This window comes from Nomascus leucogenys, chromosome 11, assembly GCF_006542625.1.
Source record: "Nomascus leucogenys isolate Asia chromosome 11, Asia_NLE_v1, whole genome shotgun sequence".
Taxonomy (NCBI): domain Eukaryota; kingdom Metazoa; phylum Chordata; class Mammalia; order Primates; family Hylobatidae; genus Nomascus; species Nomascus leucogenys.
In genome coordinates this window covers 107,446,488-107,461,996 of record NC_044391.1, presented here as the reverse complement: position 1 = coordinate 107,461,996, position 15,509 = coordinate 107,446,488, and the positions used below count along the sequence as shown (strand labels likewise).

Sequence of the window (15,509 nt, the reverse complement as noted above, 5' to 3'; positions counted from 1 at the left end):
TTCCCTTTTCTGGAAAGCCTCACCAGCATCTGTTATTTTTTGTCTTTTTAATAATAGTCATGGTTTTGATTTGCATTTATCTGATGATTAGCAATTTTGAGCATTTTTTCATGTTTGTTGGCCGCTTGTATTGTCTTCTTTTGAGAAGAGTCTGTTTGTGCCCTTTGCCCACTTTTTAATGGGGTTATTTTGGGGTTTTTTTTTCATCTGATCATTTAAGCCATATTGCTGCATGTTGTATTTGCAATTGGATGATAATAACAATCATTTATTGAGTGTTTGCTATGTGCAGGCATTGCACCAGGTGGGGATTTTGTTTTTATGTTTGTTGCATATATTAACCCACTTAATCCTAGCACCAACCCAGTAAGCTTTTTCATTAGTATCTTCATGTTTCAGAAGAAGAAACCAAAGTTCAAGAGATGAAAAATATGTCTAGGGTGAAATAGCTCAGGAGAGGGCAGAGCCCAGATTCAAATTCTCTGCCTTCTGGTTTAGTTCAGTGTTGTTCTGTCATGCAGTGTGCCTCTGCGTCCTCTTAGATCTCCCTCTGTGCTTCTGAAGGTGTGCAGAATGCCCAGGCCATGGAGGCATTCTTTTTTTTTTTTTTTTTTTTTTTTTTTCACAGACTCTCACTCTGTCGCCAGGCTGGAGTGCAGTGGTGCGATCTCGGCTCACTGCAACCTCTGACTCCCTGGTTCAAACGATTCTCCTGTCTCAGCCTCCTGAGTAGCTGGGATTACAAGCATGTGCCACCACACCCAGCTAATTTTTTTTTTTTTTTTTTTTTTTGAGACGGAGTCTCACCTGTCGCCCAGGCTGGAGTGCAGTGGTGCAATCCCGGATCACTGCAAGGTCCACCTCCTGGGTTCACACCATTCTTCTGCCTCAGCCTCCTGAGTAGCTGGAACTACAGGCACCCACCAGCACGCCCGGCTAATTTTTTTGTATTTCCAGTAGAGACGGGGTTTCACCATGTTAGCCAGGATGGTCCCGATCTCCTGACCTTGTGATCTGCCCGTCTCGGCCTCCCAAAGTGCTGGGATTGCAGGCATGAGCCACTGCACCCAGCCACACCCCACTAATTTTTGTATTTTTAGTAGAGACAGGGTTTCACCATGTTAGCCAGGATGGTCTCGATCTCCTGACCTCATGATCCGCCCATCAAGTAGGCCCCAGTACCTATTGTTCCTTTCTTTGTGTCCCTGTGTTCTCAATGTTCAGCTCCCACTTATAAGTGAGGATGTGCTGTATCTGGATTTCTGTTCCTGCATTAGCCTCCCAAAGTGCTGGGATTACAGGCATTAGCCACCGCACCCAGCAGGAGGCATTCTTAAACAGAAGCACTAGTGGCTCCTTCTTTCTCCTCACCATGTTTACTAAACACCTAGCCTCATTTTTTTCTCATGTGCAAAACAGGGACAGCAATATTGAATTGACATGTTATTAAGAGGACTAAATTAGATAATGTATATAAAGCATATAGCACCGTGTAAAGTATATGTCCATTCATTGATAGCAGCAGCAGTGGTGACAGTGGTTGCAATGCTACATTCCCTGGCATGATGGCAAAGGTTTCTAAAGGATACTCCTCACTTTCGTACTAAATTGATCATCAGGAGCCAGATCATAAAGAGCTTTGTGTATCATGAAAAGAAGATTACATCTTATTCTACGGGCAGTAGAAACTACTGAAGAATTTTATTACCGAGAGAGATGTGATCTGGTTGGCAATTTAAAGAGCAGACCAAGGGGAGGAGAACAAAGCGCAAGGCAGGGAGAGCAGCAGTAGGCTGCTGTCAAAGGCCAGGCAAGAGATAAGGAAGGTCTGAGTTAATGCCAGGGCTGGTGTGATGGACAAGAGGGAGCACACAGTGGACAGTCACACTCCAGGGCTAGTGCCTGGGTTTGGCAGGAGAGAAAAGGGGAGGAGCTTAGCTGAGCCTCCCGCCTCTGACCTGGGCACTGGCTTCTCTTAGGCATAATCCAAGCACCTGGGGACACTGGAAGCTGCAGATCAGGGGTGGTTTGGGACACACAAGGGAGTCACTGTAGATGGTTGGATATTCAGATCTGGATTAAGGCGTCTGAATATCTGAATATTCAGATTCAGACCAAGGAGAAAGCTCAGGGCTGCCGCAGCATGCTGGGGGTCATTAAAGCTTGGAGGTGGATGAAGTCCGTCAGGGAAGGGATGTAGAGTGAGAAGAGGGCTGAGGACAGAATTTTGGAAGCGCCAATTTTTTCTTTAACTTTCAGGTTCAAGGGTACGTGTGCAGGGAGGTTTGTTATATGGGTAAATCGCATGTCACGGGTGGTTTGGTGTACAGATTATTTTGTCACTCAGGTAATAAGCATAGTACCCAGTAGGTAGTTTTTCAGTTCTCTCCCTCCTCCCATCCTCCACCTTCAAGTAGGCCCCAGTACCTATTGTTCCTTTCTTTGTGTCCCTGTGTTCTCAATGTTCAGCTCCCACTTATAAGTGAGGATGTGCTATATCTGGATTTCTGTTCCTGCATTAGTTCACTTAGGATAATGCCCTCCGGCTCCGTCCATGTTGCTGCAAGGAACAGGATCTCATTCTTTTTTATGGCTGTGTAGTATTCCACGGTGTATATGTTCCACATTTCCTTTATCCAGTCTTCCATTGATAGGCATTTAGGCTGATTCTATGTCTTTGCTGTGGCAACATTTCAATATTTAAATGGCAAAAGAAGAGGCTGAAGGAGACTGACAAGAAACACCCAGAAAGATAAGAGAGTTTCAACGTAGAAGTTTTCTGCCATGGCAAACATTGCAGAGAGAGAGACGAGCCGAGGAAGGACTGAAAGGTGCCTGCTGGATTTGGCAGCTAGGTCACCGATGACCTTGACAGCAGCAGGTGCCAAGAAGCAGAGTCAAGCTGGCTGGATTAAGGAGAGAGTTGGACTTGTCAAGGCGAGAAACTAGAACTTAATGTCCCCAGGAATGTGGGTATCTCATTTCCTTGCCATGCATTCTGGTTAATGGAAGGTCTTCTTTATAAAGCTAGAATCTCTCTCTCTCCAGCATCTTCCCTCAGTTCTAGTTCACTCTCCAAGTCCAAAACAACCAGTCTACACATTTCCCCAGAGAATGGTCCATATATGCCTCCCAACTTGGTCATCTCATCCAGCACTGCTCATATGCTCCAGAAACCCCAGACTTGCCTTGCAGTTGGCCCTCAGGATGGATCCTGTTTTGTTAAAACTGGGCTTGTTCTTTGGCAAGATTAGAGCCTGTGTTTCAATTGGTCTTTATTTCTCACCTTTTTAGGTTGGTGGCTTCCCAACCGTGTTTGTAACCTCAACTGAGAATAAGAAAGACACTTCACAATATGATCAGTATAACCATGGGTGTATAACTGAAGGAAAAGTCTTATGACATAATACATCCCCTTACTGTGGTAGATGCACTCTAGTATTTTCAACTCCATCTCATTCTATCCTATTCCATTTCATGTGTTTACATTCTTGTTGTGACTCATTACATCAATTTCACAACCACAAAACTGATTTAATGACCCACAGTATGAGAGGCTCAAAGGAAAAGATGCTCAGTGTTTGTTTGAATCCATCCCCATTTCCCTGCCTCATTGAGGCCAGCAGCCCATCCCTCTAACTCCCTTTTTATGGCTCCAAGAGTACAGAGAACTGCTTCAGTCACTAGATGTTAGCCAGCCTTGGGGGTATTCCAAAATGGCTCACCAGAGCTATCACGGTGGAATTAGAAATCAGTGGAGGAAAGAATGGCTGCATAGGCTCCTGTTCCTGCAATTACTCATGAGGCATCCAATAGCCTAAGGCATTTTTATGCCCTGAGGATGCTCTTAGGCAGCCCTAACACCACCTCTCATGTGACACATGGAACATTCCCCAGAGCTGAGTAGCATGGCCACCTATTCATACAGGCCACAGCTTGCCCCTCAACTCTCACCCCCAGCCAGACAACTGTCGTTGTGCCCTCTTTAGACCTCTCTAAGGGGAGAACCATCCTTGAGAACCATTGAACCATTGTCCCCTGTAGATCTTTCAGCAAAGAACATTCGGGGCCTTTTTTTTTTTTTAACATTCTCATTTACAACGTCTTTTCTGCTTCTACCTAGGAAGAGCCAGGATTTCTGAATCTACCTTGAATACAGACAGGAGGATGTTGCCTAAGGAATAGCAGAGATTTTGTCTCATCTTCTGAGAGGTGCCTGCTGCTGCTGTATACACTCGAGTGCTCCCAGAAGTCTCCTGAAAGGCTTACATCGCAAACCTGCAATGAGCCAGGCCCTGGGCTGGGCCTCCACTTCAGCCTAGTGAACAAAACTCCATCACTGCCCTTTAGCCTCTCACACAAAGTTTAAAAATGGGTGAAGAACGGTGGGTCTCCCTCACTCCAGAAGAATTTGACCAACTCCAGAAATATTCAGAATGTGAGTAAATGCATTGACAGACCTGGGACGGGATTTCTTCTTGGCTGGAGACATCATTTCTGGAAAGCATAGCAGTATTATCATTGCAAAGGCACAAAGAACGATGTCAGGCCTGACGGCTTATATTTCCTTATAAACATAGAATTAGTATATTTAACATAAAAACACAATTATCTTTAGGCTCAGTAAATACTATGTGCTCACCATAGAAATTTGCAATATACATAGATAAAAATAGAGTAGGTTAAAAATCACTGACAACACTACAAACATCTTAGAGCACTTCCCCGCTGTGCATATTGCTTTACACCGTTGAGCTCACACTGTATACACCCTTCGTTAAGCCTGCATTTTCCACCTAATATATCGTATATATCTTCTCAGGTCATTAAAGCTCTTTAGAGCATAATTTTGAAGGGCTGCGTGCTGCATGGCTACAGTGTTACTCAATCGTTTACTGTAATCTATTCCTGCATTTGGACCCAAAGCCTTCTTGCAGTAAGATGCTGAATGCTGATGTGTGTTTCTTTCTTGACTTTGTTTTGGGAAGGCTTGGGCTTTTACTTGGGGCTCTTGGTTTCCCATCAGTTGTGCCCCAGAACCAATTCAGTGCAAGACACAGTGGTGGTAAGGTGCACAGCCACACATGGGCCCACGGCTGTGTCCCCTCAGGCAACTCCTAATCCTAACTGGTGAGAGGAACCTGCTGGGCTGTGGCAGGACACCACCTGACCACTGCACGCTGCCCACACAGAGTGACCATCACTTACCCTGCGTGGCACTGACTTTCCAGGAGGCCCTTCATCTTGCAGAGCTCTCAGCTGCACTGCCTGCTCCATGCGCTTGTCCCATGGTCTCTCCCTTCACATTAACTGTATTGGCGCTTCTGTAAATCATGAGGCCTGCAGTTGTTGACCTGCCTTATTGCTCTTGCACAGGTCCGCCTTCTCACACAGCAGGCAGTCCTTGTCCCCAGCGCTGGTCTAGGAGTCAGGGGATCCAGTTCAGGTACCAGCTCTGCCTCTTGCTCTCTATGCTGTGACATCCCTGAACACCCCTCGGTCTCAGCAACCTCTTCTATACAATGGGAGGGTTGGACTAGGCATTCTCTCCCTGCGGTCCCTTCCAGCCCAGCATCCTGTGACTCTGAATGCTCTCCAAGGTCAACAGGGGACCATAGGGCTAATGGTTTGTCACCCTCCTGGTACCCTAGAGCCTTTGATCTCTCATCTGACCTCCATGGGTTTAGAAAAACTCTAATATATTGACAAGAAGCAAAAAATCACCCTCCAGGGTAAATTCAATTTAATTCAGCTAGCTCTGTAGGTCAGCAAAGAACCAAGCCCTGTCAGGGATGAAGAAGAAGCACAAAGGAGAGGCCTACCCTTGAGGAATCAGAATCTTGTTAGGGAATCAGAAATGTGCTCGTGACACAGAGAACAGCTTTAAGGCAGCAGGCAAACAGCTCTGGTAGAGCTGGCTAAACTAAGCGTGGAAACAAGAAGGGGATCAAAAACCAAGGGAAACTGGTATGGGGTTGTATTATAATACTTTGCTATTTGGTTCAATCCAGCGTGGGTTTATTGTCTCAAAGCCTTATAGTCTCAAAGTTCTAGGAGCTAGAAGCCCACAATCAAGGAGTCAGTGGCACTGGCTCCTTCTGAGAGCTGTGGAGAAGGGATCCATCCCAGGGCTGTGTTTTTGGCTTGTGGATGGCCGTATTATCTCTGCATGCCCTCACATGACAATCTCCCTGTGTGCGTATCTCTATGTTCAAAGTTGCCCCTTTCCTAGGCACACAACCTTATTGGCCTGGACCCCCCCCCCATTCTGTCATGACTTCATCTTAACTAATTACATCTGCAACAACCCAAATAAGGTTACATCCTGAGTTATTGAGGGGTAGAACTTTAACACATAAATTTGAGGTTTGGGGCATGGTTGAACCGATAACAGAGGATTTAGCTGGATAAACTCCGTGGAGGAAAGAGGTTTAAAATGTGAGCAGTAGATGGAAGGGGAACGATGGAAGCAAAAGGAATGTTTGGGAATGTTGATTTTGAGATGGTGATAACACACCCACTATGCATTCCTGTGGTGTGCAGGGGTGGGTAAGGAGAGATTCTGGGCTGGATGGTGAGAAGGCACAGAGAATGAGGAGGGCATAGGAGGCATGGGGATAGCAGGAGGTCTTGGGCCTTGTGTGTCAAAGGGTGGGCAAAATTTAGAGCCACGAATCTGGAGACTGTGCAGGGTGGCTTGGATCAGGTAGTTTCCAGGCCAGGGAATTGGGCAGGATCATTTGGAGGAAACCTAGTCTGAACCAAAGAGCTAGACTAAGATGGTGAGTGTGGCCGTGAACAAATGCTAATTCATGGGAAACTGTGGTGGAAATATCATCAACACATGTAGAACAAAAGGAAGCCATCAAAGATATCTTGCAGACTGAATCTGTAGAAAATGACATCAGGATGCAGGGCTGATGGAGAATGTTTGGGAATGTTGATTTCGAGATGTTGATAACACATCCGCTATGCCTTCCTATGTGCCAGGCTCCAGGGATCCAGCAATAAATGAGACACAGTTCCTGCCCTCAGAGAGATCACTGCCTCACAGGGAAAGACAAACAGGACTCAGGCAAGGGTGTTACAGTATAGCCGGTGCTCAGAAGTGGGCAGCATGGGAGGAGAAGGCCCAGCTCAGCCTAGTGGGAGGCTTCCTGATGCATGCATTGTTTCCAAACTCCAGGAACTGTAGGGGAGGGAGGGAGAAGGGCATTCTGGGCAGAGGACATGGCTTGGGCAAGGGCAGGGCAGGGAGGAGGACATCATGGGAGCATCCAAGAACTGCAAGCAGCTCCCAGGCTGGGAGCCCAGAGCATGTGTTGGTGGTGGCATCAGGAGTGTTGGGGGAAGAACTAGAAAGGAAAGTAGGACCCCATCCTGGGGAATCCTGCTTTCTAAGCAACATGTCCTGCAGGCCCCAGGAGGGTGTGTGATGGGATTTAAGTGGAAATGAGGGATCAGTCCATAGCTCTGGTTTGGGAATCATGCGTGGAGATAGCAAGGAGAGAAAGAAAATGAATGAAGGCACTCAGACAGCAGGAATGTTAGGAAAGAAAAGAAGAGGCTAGAGAATGAGGCTTAAGGTATGCCTCTATCAGGGGTCAGCAGAAGACACAGAGAGAAGAACCAGAAAGGCAAGTAGGTGGAAAAGAATGCAGCATGGAGGGCGCGAAGGCAAGGAGGGGCTCCAAATGCAGCAAAGCCGCTGAGCAGGCAGAGGGATGAAAAGGAACCGGAGTATTCAGTAGGAGAGGGTTCTGTTGGGGTTGGGCCTTTTCTTTAAACATTTACCTTTGTCCTTCTCTGACCCTTGCTCGTGTTGTCCATGTCGCGGGACTGGATGAGGCACTCTGCTACTGTTGTTCGAACAGGAGAGGAAAAAAAGATACAATTCTTACAAAATGATTAATCCTCAGAGGAAACCCTGCAAAAGTCATTCCCACCAATTTTAGACACATTCTGGTGTTCAGTCGGATTGCATTGCCATAGCAACCACTCTTCCATAACCACATAAACAGGAGCTTTACAATAACAAAATAATGAAGTGTACAGCCTGAGAATTGAGAACTTTCTCCAGTGGGGTTACCAGGTAGGAGAGGCTCTTGGTGTTTTCCATTTATATAGTGTAAAGTTGGCACCTTCTCTGGTGACCTTCTACAGGGTGTGGGTGGGGCATCTTAAAACTGCTCTTGGAGACATGTATATTAACTTTGTATGTATACGTACCTACATATACACACAGACACATAGACACACACACATATAGGTGGCAGTAAGTTTGTTGTCAATCTACAATACAAAGTACTTATCAAAAGAGCTAATGTGATATTAAGAAATTTGTATTATAAAATGATGAAATTTAAAGCTACCCATGATTCTATTTTCCAGTGATAACCAGCACTAGCATGTTTATGTACAAATGTAAGTATAAATATAGATATCAAAATATACATGCACATATACATATATACACATATACAACATACACATGTAAAACAAACTTGAGAATATGCATGCTGTGCTATTTTGTATGCTGTTTTTTTCCCCTTAACAATATGTTTCAGTTACCTATTGCAGCATCAAAACAACTTCAAAACTTGTGTGCTGAAACAGCCACCATTTTGGTTTCCCATGATTCTGTGGGTCAGGAACCTGGGCAGACATGGTGGCCATGACTCATCTCTGCTCCACTGTGTTTGGACCTTCAAGAGGGAGGCCTCAAACAAGTGAGGACTTAGACCATCCGGCATGGCTCATTCACTCACATGGTGGGACCTCAGTGTTCCTTCATGGAACCTCTTTCTCCAGCACTTTCTTGTCTTCCAGGGCCTCTCCATATGTCCTTTCTTTTCAGCAGGGTAACCTGGAAATCTAACGTGGCAGCTCAGGGCTCCAAGGGCACAGAAGAAGCTGTTGTCAGATATTTTTAGCACCTGGGATCGGAGATCCTAGAACGGAACTCCCTCCACGTTCCATTGGTCAGTGCAGTCACAGGCCTGGCTCACATTCAGTGAAGTAGAGGAATGGATTCCACATCTCAGGGAGGAGGGACTCACATAGGGAGGGAAAGAATTTATGGCAGCCATCTTTGGAAACTGGCTAGCACACAATATTGATCATGAGTCATTCCCACATCATTCTGTACTCTTCAGAAGCATAGCTTTTAGCGGTTGCAGGGATTTCTCTTTTTTTTTTTTTTACTACATTTGTACTATTTCATCTAACCGAACCAGTCATTGCAATCTTAAGTAGTATTCATAGACTCATAGTGCCTAGTGAGGCAAACTGATATCCACATTCTAGCCTACCCTGATAGACCATCAGACCTCTCTAGAGAACTGAATTTATTTATGGTCACTATGGTTTATGATGGACATGGACAACCTGGAACTTGTTTGAGAGTTGGTGAGGGGCCTCACAGCCACATTATGGAGAAATGAAGATACTGTGCATATTTGTTGGAGAAGGGAAGGGAAAGGTGAAGAAGAGCTCGTTGTATTAAAATAGCTCAGTACTGTTGTGGGAAGATGTGTGAAGTTAATTTTGAATGGCTTCAAGAGGTAGCCCTAGGACTAATGGGAGGAAGTTATAGGAAGTCTTTAAAGTGTGGAATACATTAATTACTAGTGGTCAAATCTGCCCAAGATGGAATCGAATTGACTTAAAAGTGACTGTGTTTCCTTTCCCTGGAACTGTCTGGGCAGAGAGTTAGTTGAGACACTATAGGGGAGATAACAGCTTTAGTCATTTGGTTGATTAAATGACCTTCATTAGCTCTTCCAGTACTTGGTTTCTATATTTAAATAGATTTCTACTGCAGAGGGTGTGTGCATGTTGGGATGCCCCCTACTGACCCTCTTCCTAACAAGAACTGCTGGTGGCCATTGGGGAGGTGGGCATTTTTTTTTTTTTCAATTTTTTGTTAATTCCTTTAAAGTTCCATGATGCATCAAGGGCAGAAACTATTCATTTATTCAGAAAGAGAAAAAAGGAAAAACAACTGATGAAGCATCCATTAAACTTTTAATTCTCTAAGAAATTAAACCAAACATTTCCTACATCAGCCAGCAGTTGCTTAGACTGTGTAGAACTTTTTTTTTTTTTTCTGAGACGGAGTCTCACTCTGTCACCTAGCCTGGAGTGCAGTGGCACGATCTCGGTTCACAGCAATCTCTGCCTCCCGGGTTCAAGCGTTTCTCCTGCCTCAGCCTCCCAAGTAGCTGGGATTATAGGCTCCCGCCACCATGCACAGCTAATTTTTGTATTTTTAGTAGAGACGAGGTTTCACCATGTTGGCCAGGCTGGTCTCCTGACCTCAGGTGATCCACCCGCCTCAACCTCCCAACGTGCTGGGACTACAGGCATGAGCCAGCGCACTCGGCCAGAATTTTTAAAGCTGGGAAAAATCTTAACCATATCAATGCCAAGCGTTACGCATTTTAAAACTGACACTACTACGTCCAGAAGAGCTCAGTGACTTGCCCAAGGTCATACAGAAGGGCGATGGTAAAATAGAAATTAGAACCAAAAGTCTCTCAATTCTAGTACAAACTCATTTGCTTCAGTTCAGCAACAACAAATTAAACAAAAAGTACCTACTGGAGCTCAACCTTCAAACATACATTTGTGTGTGTGTATGTGTGTGTGTGCGTGTGTGCGTGTGCAGATATGTATATGTCAATTAAATTACATTAAAGCAAAATTTTAAGATGTAAAGAGAATCAATCAGTAAATTGTATATTTAAATATATTTCATTCAAATCAGATTATGACAAAGTTTCTGACTTTAAGACGTAGGTACAGTTCAAAATACAAAACTGTCAGAGTCAGAGAACATATTTAGGGCTGATATGTAGAACCATAGAAGGCTCTAAGTAAATGTCACTAAAACCTTGCTATTTATGCTGGCCAGTAGAGTGAGACTGGATCAAATGCCCATGAAGTCCTGGGCCCATGAAGGGTCATGCCTAGTTGCTTCTATCTTGGAAGGATAGCCATAACTATTTGTCACCGACATGTGTTTCAGCACCACAGACCTTCTTTTCCTTTAACGATGGGTAGGACTCTGCCCACCAGGAGTCACAGAATCTATGGACAGGGAGGAATTTCTATGGAACAATAGCTCTCAACGTTTAATGTACACATGAATCTCCTGGAGAGCTGTTGAAATGCAGACTGTGAATCAGTAGGTCTGGGGTACTGCTGAGATTCTACTTTTCTAACAAGCTCCCAGGCGATGCTGATGCTGCTGGTCCAGGGACCACACTTTTAGTTGCAAGATGGTCCAAGTTGTCCGATCCATTCCTCCACCTTCCCTTGAAATATGACCGATGAAGCCAAATTATTTGGAGAAAAGGTGAGAAAATGTTCTAGCAATACAAATTTTACTTACACAAATAATTCATACCAGTCATTCAGATCATTTATGATGACAAAAAATTGTGTCTTAAAAAGTGTTTTATTGTTATTGACCCCAATTCCCTCTGCTTCTGTGTAAAGTCTTTTCTTCTTATTTCATATGTAACATCTGTGGCAGAGCCATCACTTCCACAGGTCAGTGGTCCTCAGCCTCGGCTCATGTTCAAATCACATGGAAGGCTTGGAATAGTTCCAATGTTCTGCCCACACCTCCCAGATCATTTAATCACAGTTTGTAGGCATGGGGCCTGGGCATCAGCATTTTTAAAGCCCCCCCCCCCCCCCCCAAGTGATTTCAATAAGCAGCCAAAGTTGATAACCACTAGTCTACCTTTTCTTTCCATGCCCCTGAGAATATAGGACATGTGGGTCAAGTGTGACCAGCTCAATCCCTTTGCTAGCCTTCATTTATTCAATAGATCTTTCTTGAATATCTATGCTTTTGCCAGGCAATGGGCTGCATGCTGGGGATGAACAGTGAACAGAAGCAAAGTTTAGATGGGAGAATATGTGTGTAGCAAGTACATCCGTGCTTATGAAGCTGAGCTTCTCCCCTGTGCTTCCCACGTGCTGCTCTGAGGCCTGACTCCAGCTGGCTGAAGAGGTGGGCCTTTTGATGCAGGGCTGCTGGTCCTGGCCCTTCTGCTTTGACATTTTTCAGGACCCTCACAAAACTCTGCTCTTGTTTTTGTGCATCTCACTGTATAACTTCCTAGAGTAATTAGAAAATGTATTCTTACATCCTAGCCTTCATTGGAAGAAGGAAAATCTAGATTTTATTTTTTTGCTCATGCGCCAACTTTCCCTTCCCATCAGCTCAGTGACTCCCCCTGCCCACCACTTATGGTCTTTCCACTCCATATAATATGTTCCTTTGTCCTCGGCATCGTGGTCTTTTCTGGGTTGTGACAGGCAAGCCCCAGCAGTCAGCCCCAGATCCACAGGGACATTGCTTAGAGCCTGCGTATCAAGTGAGGTCCATGAACCTGCAAAATTAGTGTCACTTAGGATCTTATTCAGAATGTAGAATCTCAGGCTGTGGCCCAGTCCTACAGAATCTGCACTTTTACCGGATCCCAATGTGACTCATACGCACATTACAGTTTGAGAAGCTCATAGAGAACTTTGAGGAATGAAGAGTTATCATGTACCTTAGAATTCCACTCTCATATATGGATTTTCGGATTCACTTTTGAAAATGTTGATTTATAGTTTTTTCAAAGTTTAACAGTTTAATGGTCTAATGCTCAAATACTCTGTGTTCTTAACTAGACAACAGACTATAAACTTTGGGGTCTAGTCCTGGCAGCACAACGAATATTCTGCTGTAAACACTGAAGTCTCTGATTTGTCTGCTTGTTCAGATGGAATGCACCCCTGTCCCACACCAACAAGGCAACAAAGGTGTCTGTGTGTAGGGCCAAATTTTTCCCTTTAAAAGGCTTTGAATTTGCTCAAACACTAGGAACAGTGCTTGGTTTAGGTCCCAGAGTTCTTGGCACATAAAGTATAGAAGACAATTTTGGACTGAAAACTTCTTAGTGCACTGGTAACCTTGATCAAAGAGAAAAACTTTCTAAACACCCGATTTAGGATAGAACTGCATGTGGATAGTCCTGACAGTCTGAGTTAAGGCAAAACATACCCCTACCTTGCCAAGCAGCTGAACAAGTTGACCTGTTGGGTAGAGTTCTTTGGTGTTGTCCACTTAAACAATGGATAACGTCTGCCAAGCACAGCAATTTTAAATTTAGCAGTTACAAGCTTTTTTCCCTTGGCAATAAGTATTCAAGTTCAGGGGCTTTTTAAGACAGTCTTCATTTACAACAATAAAATCATGTCCTAGAATGGCAGTCCTCAACCTTGACTGTACATCTGAATTCCAGGTAGTTTTTAAGTTATATTGTGTCCTGGGTTCCTCAAGAGATGCTGAGTTAATTCACCTGGGGTAAGACCTGGGTTACAGTGTGTATAGAGCTCCCCAGGTGATTTCAACATGCAGGCAGGTTTGAGAGCCACTTTCATAGAAGAAGAGTCCTGGCTTCTAACTTGCCAACATTCAAGTATCCAGTGAATCGAATAACCATGGCCCATGATTTAGAAATGTTTAAAAAGTGTGACTTACGAGCTGAGTCTCCGTGAAAGAATCACTTAAATTCCATAAGCCTCGGTTTCTTCTCTAAAATAAGGATAATTATTACATTAGAGGGTAGTTGTGGGGATTTAAATAAAATATGTAAGGTGACTAGGACAGCGTCTGGCATATAATAAGCACTCCGCAAAATGGGAATTGTTACAAAGAGCTGTGGAAATGGCCCTATTTTGTACAGTCAGAAATGGAGCAAGGTGTCCTCTGAATCTAGTGCTGGTATTATGGTAAAGGCTTTGACAAAGGAATTTTCTGCGAGGTTATACTATTGGACCCACAGATGACACCTAAAATAAGACCAAGGAATGCTATTCCTTCATTGTTCTTTTCTGTCTTAAGATGAAACAGAATAAAGCAGCTGTCACTAAAGCAGATTAGTCATGCATAATACCTACTTACTCCTCATGGAAAAAGAAACCCAACCCAGAAATCTATTAAGAGGAAAACTGTTGTAAAGTATATAAGGACATCCAAGGAGAAAGTAATGTGTCCCAAATTTGAGAATTGGGTTGATTCTCTTTTTTAAAGGGTATTGATGCTATAATCCTATGAAAGCCCATGAAGCAAACTGAAGTAAATGTGTGATGAGTAATCCACCTCATGGAAAGCTAGTTAGAAACCTCCTAGATTGTTGTTGTGGTTTTTTTTTTTTTTTTTTTTTTTTTTTTGAGACGGAGTCTCGCTCTGTTGCCAGGCTGGAGTGCAGTGGCGCGGTCTCGGCTCACTGCAACCTCTGCCTCCTGGGTTCAAGTGATTCTCCTGCCTCAGCCCCCCAAATTGCTGGAATTACAAGCACGTGCCACCGTGCCCGGCTAATTTTTGTATTTTTAGTAGAGATGGGGTTTCACCATGTTAGCCAGGCTGGTCTTGAACTCCTGACCTCGTGATCTGCCTGCCTCGGCTTCCCAAAGTGCTGGGATTGCAGGCGTGAGCCACCGCACCCGGCCGTGGCTTTTTTTTCCATTTAATTTCAGGCTATTAATCAGGTATCTTAAAATAAATGTCTTTTCTATTTTTTCTTTTTGAAACCTCTGTTTATTTTATGCAAACATATGATGAATTTATGTGTGTATATATATCACACATTTAAATATAAAGCAGGATTTTTAAAATAGACCAGCAGCCCTTTAGAATCAAAGGAATTCTGCTACAGTGAATGGTGGAATATCCAAAATGAGATGAGAACATCAAAATATCATATATTCAATTGAAATTACTCCATTGGTTCTCAATCAAAATGCTAACTCTACACTCTTCTTGCAGAAGTCACACCAGGGGTACCCATGTTCTCAAATTTTTATTTTTTTAATTTCATTTAGCCATTTTGGCTGAGCTAACAACCTCCCATTAAAGTAGATTCTAAAATGTAGGATTTGTTTTCCTAAATAATTAAGCTGCTTGTGGAATAACATATATGTGTGACGTTAACTGAGCTCTGATCTCATTCTAACTTCTCTTTCATCCTGTTTCCAGAGTAGTCTTTAGAAAACAGAGAGCTGGTTATATTATTTCACCACTCAAAAAAATCTTCAACCATTTCAAATCAATGTTCTTAACTCTACATTCAAGACCCCCCACAAATCCAGCCACAAATGACTCTCTGGTTCTAACTTGTCTTAAACGTTCTATGGTGGCCATCTCTGCACCATTGCTCCCTTGGTGTCTTCCGAGAACACCCTTTCCACTTCATATCTGCCTTTATAAACTTTACCCAATTCTTTATGCCTCAGCTCAAATGCTACCTCCTTATAGGGCAGCCTCAGTTCCCACCCCTACCCACCCCACTTTCATCCTAATTTTCCTTCTTTTTCACTTGGTGTTTCATAGAACTTCATATCATTGTGTCACCGTTAATTACACCTTTCTTTATGTTAACAAATGTTTAGGAAGCTATAGTGAATAATGCTCAAGGGAAAAGACCATATACTTTTGAGCCAGA

General features: G+C 43.8%; 1 protein-coding gene across 2 annotated transcripts in view; it reads left to right on the top strand.

Annotated features, from left to right (window-relative positions):
* Positions 1-15,509, top strand: part of DGKG (diacylglycerol kinase gamma) — a 210,405-nt gene that overhangs the window by 37,453 nt on the left and 157,443 nt on the right. For both annotated transcript variants that reach the window (XM_030822950.1, XM_003256600.4), the window contains exon 2: positions 4,124-4,438. In XM_030822950.1, coding sequence (XP_030678810.1) covers positions 4,372-4,438 — 67 coding nt within the window. In that variant the 5' untranslated portion in view covers positions 4,124-4,371. The remainder of the gene's footprint in view (positions 1-4,123; positions 4,439-15,509) is intronic.